The 7,036-nt window shown below is 40.5% G+C and overlaps 1 protein-coding gene across 1 annotated transcript in view; it reads left to right on the top strand.

The window, feature by feature from the left end:
- The window catches only part of LOC122128521 (zinc finger protein 836-like), a 24,141-nt gene extending 17,866 nt beyond the window's left edge, over positions 1-6,275 (top strand). Inside the window, exons 3-4 of the mRNA XM_042703808.1 lie at positions 6-997; positions 6,181-6,275. Coding sequence (XP_042559742.1) covers positions 6-997; positions 6,181-6,275 — 1,087 coding nt within the window. The remainder of the gene's footprint in view (positions 1-5; positions 998-6,180) is intronic.
- Positions 6,276-7,036: the final 761 nt, after the last annotated feature.

Here is a 7,036-nt window from a genome sequence, read left to right as displayed (position 1 = left end):
TGCAGTACATGTGGGAAGGCCTTAAGTTGCATGTCTGCTCTCAAGACACACCAGATGATCCACACTGGGGAAAAGCCACACCAGTGCAGTACATGTGGGAAGGCTTTTAGTCACATGTATCATCTCAAGACACACCAGATGGTCCATACTGGGGAAAAGCCACACCAGTGCAGTACATGTGGGAAGGCCTATAGTCACATGTGTCATCTCAAGACACACCAGATGATCCATACTGGGGAAAATCCCCACCAGTGCAGTACATGTGGGAAGGCCTTAAGTTGCATGTCTGCTCTCAAGAGACACCAGATGATCCATACTGGGGAAAAGCCCCATCAGTGCACTACATGTGGGAAGGCCTTCAGGCAAATTACACTTCTCAAAACACACCAGAGGATCCATACTGGGGAAAATCCCCACCAGTGCAGTACATGTGGGAAGGCCTTAAGTTGCATGTCTGCTCTCAAGACACACCAGATGATCCACACTGGGGAAAAGCCACACCAGTGCAGTACATGTGGGAAGGCTTTTAGTCACATGTATCATCTCAAGACACACCAGATGGTCCATACTGGGGAAAAGCCACACCAGTGCAGTACATGTGGGAAGGCCTATAGTCACATGTGTCATCTCAAGACACACCAGATGATCCATACTGGGGAAAATCCCCACCAGTGCAGTACATGTGGGAAGGCCTTAAGTTGCATGTCTTCTCTCAAGACACACCAGATGATCCATACTGGGGAAAAACCACACCAGTGCAGTACATGTGGGAAGGCCTTTACTAAAATGTTTCAGCTCAAGTTACACCAGATGATCCATACTGGGGAAATGCCACACCAGTGCAGTACATGTGGGAAGGCCTTCAATCAATTGTGTCACCTCAAGAAACACCAGAAAGTCCATACTGGGGGAAAGCCGTATCGGTGTACTACATGTGGAAAGTATTTCAGGAGTAGCTCTGACCTCAACAAACATCAGATTACACATACCAGAGAAAAGCCACATCAGTGTTCTCAATGTGGAAAGGCCTTTAGCCGAATATCTATTCTCAAGAGGCATCAGAGGATCCATTCCAATGATGTGCTGCCCTGATAATACATGATGGAGTATCTCTTACTGAAATATTTCTTGATTAGCTGAGTTTTAAACAACAACAACAAGTATTTTTTATCATATTTGAAACGTATGTTAGTGTACAGATTGAAACACAAATTGTTAGGGTACATGAATTGAATAAATACAAAAACTTGATGTGCTGCCCTGATAATACATGATGGAGTATCTCTTACTGAAATATTTCTTGATTAGCTGAGTTTTAAACAACAACAACAAGTATTTTTTATCATATTTGAAACGTATGTTAGTGTACAGATTGAAACACAAATTGTTAGGGTACATGAATTGAATAAATACAAAAACTTGAAGTGAGTTTTTTTTTTCAAGTATGTTTGTGTGGGGGGGATTTATGTATGTGTGTGGGGGTGTACAATATATAATCGACAAGCCGTAATTAGCGCCTGTACAAAAAAAGTGTTTGTGCAAGCTTCCTTGACTCATGGCCTAAACGACACCTCATATGAAGGTTGTGGGCTCATCAACAGTTCATAGATGTGTTAGTGTCAGAGATGGGGGAGGGGGAAACTAAATGTCTCTCCCAGTGGCGTTACTAAAGGGGATGCAGCAGGTGCAGTCGCACCTGGGCCCGTGAGACAGAAGTCTGACAGAAGTCTAAGATCCTAATTTTCACTGCTTAAATATGCTTGCGTTCAGAAATGAACTGATATTACACTGTGGCAAGTTTCTAATGCTATATATAAACTAGAAAAGGCAAACGTATATCCGTTAACGTCGGTATTATTTGTGGGGAAAAATAGTAGCAATTAATGACAAAATGATATGCTTATCCTACATACACTATCTAAACTATTAAAAAACTATGCAATTAAATTAATAAGTTCTTATATTCTTTATTATTTTGGTATTTTTAGGTATTTTTGTCATATTCATATTTGCAATGATGATTGCTGGGTAACATGCATGTTGTTGTCCAATGTCAAGTCTGTATTTGATCATGTGACGATACAATACGATATAGCTAGTTAAACAAATTTGAAGGTCAAGACAAGCAAGTGAATTGAGCACAGCACACCTGCAAGCGTTTTAAGCATAGAAGTGGCAGTAGGAAAAAGAACCGGAGGAGGAGGTGGCAAAGCTGCCTGAATTAGATTCTTTTGGCTTTTTAACAAACGGTCCCCAGCCCAAGGGGTCCGCCACGGAGGACCCCATGCTAGCAGCAGTGCAGAAGTTCAGCTGGGATCAGCATCGCTGCCCTGAGTGGTGTGTCAGCATTCTATTATTATTACTTTAAAAAAAAAACATTACGGTAAGAAATGTTCCCGCTGAGAGTCATACAAGACTTTGTTCATTGTGTACACACCCGTCACTTCTGAAATATGTAAGGTTGATTAATTAAACACTATTTATATCGATACCAAACATCTTTGTTTAGCATTTTTTTAGGCGCAGGGGCTGGAAGAAGGGAGCGCTACGATAGTAATCAGAATCAGAATAGTATTTATTGCCAAGTAGGTTTACACCTACCTGGAATTTGTTCTGATGTATAGGTGCATACAGTAAACATAAAAACATACAAACACAGAAAGTACTACACATAACATAAAACATAAAAACACAGTAAGTACTACACAAACACAATAAGTACTACAATACAAAAAGCAGGGCAGGAGTGCAAAAGTGGATGTGCAATGTGCAGTGTGCAATGTAGTGTGTGTTAACATAACAGGCTTGAGGTGTGGGGGCGGGATGAGAGTCCACGTCAGGTGGCCTTGTTACTAAGGCCAACGGCAGCCGGGAAGAAGCTGGTTTTGTGGCGTGAGGTTTTGGTCCTGATGGACCGCAGCCTCCTGCCGGAGGGAAGGACCTCGAAAAGTTTGTGACCCGGGTGTGAGGGATCGGCCACAATCTTACCTGCCCGCCTCAGGGTCCTAGAGGCAAACAGGTCCTGTAGAGAGGGCAGATTGCAGCCAATCACCTTCTCGGCGGAACGGATGATACGCTGCAGTCTGCCTTTGTCATTGGCAGTGGCAGCAGCGTACCAGACGGTGATGGAGGAGGTGAGGATGGACTCGATGATGCAGGTGTAGAAGTGCACCATCATTGTCTTTGGCAGGTTAATTAGCATTCTCTAGGGCCCGTCTTAAAAGCCTGCATATGGGCCCGTTGTAACTACCTTACGCCACTGGTCTCTCCATTCCTTATTATTTCTTCTGTTAAACATTCTCATGTCAAATGTGGAAGGGAGTCCGAGGGAACTGTTGTTTTGTTGAGAGAAAAACCCGCAATGAACAGAGGGGACTTCACATGTATGGATTAAGTCATAAAAGGAACTCACTTCCTCAGATATTCAAATTTGCCTGTGTGCAATCTATTTGGCGCCCCTTTCAAATACTATCATCAGAAATTATAATCCATAACAATTATGATAACTACAGTATATTAACCTGTATGAGAAAGAAATTATACAGTTCCAATCTAAAGGCCCAGTCTTGGGTTATGGGAGACATGAATGGCGGGGAACTGACAGAGAATCAGATTATATGAATTCAAATGGGAATACATACATTAATGACACACAGATAATCCAAATGGGAATACATACATTAATGACACACAGATAATCCAAATGGGAATACATACATTAATCACACACATATAAATCAAAAGGGAATACATACATTAATGACACACAGATAAATAAAATGGGAATACATACATTGATGACACTGAGATTAATCAAATGGGGATAAATACATTGATGACCCTCAGATTAATCAAAGCAAACAACTTTAGACCACTTGAGAGCAATGCCAGTATTGTAAACAGAAATGGCAAACAGTTACTGCAGCTCTGTAAAAGCCTGGGTCTGTTCATTCCTTATGGTCGAAGGAAAGGTGACTCTCTGGGTAGATTCACCCACTGCTCCCATCTCAGCAGTAATGTAGTAGCTTATGCAGTCACAGATCCCAGTCATATCATCCTCTGAGATCCTACTCAATAACCATTCAATAAATGAAACAAACTAGAATTACACAAATATAAATATAAACTACAAAAAAATAAACACATTTTCTGGATACCTCTGTACAGTGCCCTAGTGAATATGAGCAAAACAGGCTATAAACAATATGTCTTTGCTGTTTATCCTCTTGGTCTTTCACTCAAAATATTCACAAAAATCTTACCTTTTCATTGAAGTAAAATTATTGAAAGAAAAAAAAAACTGTTGACATTAAAAAAATATTTTCCCTAAAACATGTGTGCCACAATTATTGGCACCCCTAGAAAAATCTTATAATTAAAATCTAACTGAAGTATATTTCCAGTCATGTTTTACATTTTTAAGTTCACCTGTTTGATAAGGAACTCTTAAGAGGTCAACCATGACTTCCTGTTCCACTGGCGTACAAATATGAGGTGACACAGGCCAAATTCCATTAGTCATTCATCACTATGGGAAAGACCCAAGAACACAGTGACGATGTGCAACGGAAAGTTTTGGAGCTGCACAAATCAAGAAATGGGCACAAGAAAATCTCTAAAGAGTTGAAAATACCCATTTCCACTATCATGGAAATAATTAAAGCGACAGAAGATGTTAAGAATCAGCCTGGAAGAGGACGTGTGTGTACATTGACCCCACGCACCGTGAGGAGGATGGTTTGACTGGAAAAAGAATCTCCAAGGATCACAGCTGGAGAATTGTAGAGGTGAGTTGAGTCTTGGGGTCAGAAAGTCTCCAAAACTACCATCAGATGCCACCTACATCACCACAAGTTGTTTTGGAGGGTTGCCAGAAAAAAGCCTCTGCTGTCAATCAACTACAAACTAAAGCGCCTACAGTTTGCCAAATGTAAGTCAGACTTTCAATGGGGCCGAGTTATATGGTCAGATGAGACCAAAATAAAGCTTTTTGGCAACAAACATCAAAGGTGGGTTTGGCGTAGACAGAAAGATAGCCATACAGAAAAGACCCCCATACCCAATAAGAAGTATGGTGGCGGATCTTTGATGTTGTGGGGCTGTTTTTCTTCCAAAGGCCCTGGACATCTTGTTAGGATACATGGTATCATGGACTCCATCAAATACCAGCAGATTTTAAATGAAAACCTAACAGCCCCGTCCAATAAGCTTGAAATGGGCTGTGGTTGGACCTTCCAGCAGGTCAATGATCCGAAGCACACCTCAAAATCAACCCAAAAATGGTTCACTGACTGCAGAATAAAGGTTTTGCCATGGCCATCACAGTCCCCCGACCTAAACCCCATAGAAAATCTGTGGGATGAGCTGAAGCAGAGTCTACAAACGTTGACCTCAGAATCTGAAGGATCTGGAGAGATACTGCATGTAGGAATGGTCTCAGATCCCGTGCCATGTGTTCACCAACCTCATCACGCATTATAGGAGAAGATTCAGAGCTGTTATCTTGGCAAAGCGAGGCTGCACAAAACATAAAATTAAGGGGTGCCAATAATTGTGGCACACATGTTTTGGGGAAAAATATGTATTTAATGTCAACAGTTTTTTTTTCTTTCAATAGTTTTACTTCAATGAAAAGGTAAGATTTTTGTGAATATTTTGGGTGAAAGACCAAGAGGAAAAACAGGTCTGTAATGTTCCAAAGGCTTGTAATGTAATGTGGATGGGTTAGTGCTCATTTCTTTATCGGTTATTTGCAAGATATTTCTCTGCTTTGATGTAGTTTGACGTAGTCCTCTGCTTCATTGCTCTTTTTATCCTGATAATATTAACCTTATGAGGACACAGTGTACCCACTACGTTGTTCTACAACCAATACTTTGAATGCTGGCTCTCTCCATTAGTATTTACTATTCATTTTGTGTATTTTATGTATATTCCTCCTTCCTTCTGTAAAGAGACTCAAGACAATTTCAGTTGCTATATGAATTAAATTGAATTGAATTTAATGAAATTACAATATTTTGCAAATGCAATATAGCATACACTGTATTTATCTTTGCTAGCTAGCATTACAAAGGGCGTATGTTGTGCAAAACGTAGAAACCTGAGCCAAACCAAAATATTAAACAGACTTTTATTTTGACACTTTTCACCGGTTTTAATGTCACTTATTGTCGCCAGCTCCAAGGAACTTGCATCGCAGAGAACGTGTTGTGAACACGGGAACAAGACGCAGAGATGATTACGGTGGTTTGAGTAGAAATGGTTCTTATTAATGCTGGATCTAGGCTGGATAATAGTTCTTTAAAATCCTAATGTAGCTGTTGCCCGTCTAAAAGGAACCGAAGACGGCTGCAAAAGAGGTCCGACAGTGAACATTATGATGAGGCTTTGAGTCCGACTGACCGCCTAACATTAGTTTCTTTGGAGCTCCCGTGTTTTAGGTAAGTCGAGTAGCCTTGTGATACCAAATGTATGCCATTACTCAGGCATATCTGGTGTGTGTACAGTTTGCTATAGGGGCTCATATGCGCCTAACGATAGCTGAATACCTCACGTAAACAAACTTGTCGATGTATGAAGTTTTTATCCTTTAATATAGAGCGTGGTCTTTAAATCTGAGAGCATTTGCGTTCATTTAACGTTGTTATTTTGTATTGGTTGGTGAATTTAGCTAAAGTAATTTCCTAACAACCAGAGAGAGAGAGAGAGAGAGAGCAGAAGTCTGTGAGCAGAAGCAGCCCGAGTGCGAGGACAAGAACTTAAACTGAAACACCGGACATTTCTGCAAGCAACAGTGATTTGAGAGAAAGGGCAGCTTTTTATGAAAAACTTTACACAATCTGAATCTGAAATGATCCTGTACAGATGTTTGATTTGGTTAGGATGATGACTACATTAAGCCCGTATAGATTTTTTCAAATATGCTTTTGTAAAATGTTTCTCTTTTTCTGACTTTAAAAAAACTTTTGCCTGAATTGTGTGATATTGTACAGACCATCCATTTGTCCCTGGTTATCTTTTGTCAGATGTTAGG

The sequence above is a fragment of the Clupea harengus genome, chromosome 26 (assembly GCF_900700415.2).
Source record: "Clupea harengus chromosome 26, Ch_v2.0.2, whole genome shotgun sequence".
Lineage (NCBI taxonomy): Eukaryota > Metazoa > Chordata > Actinopteri > Clupeiformes > Clupeidae > Clupea > Clupea harengus.
This window is presented reverse-complemented; position numbering and strand designations above follow the sequence as displayed.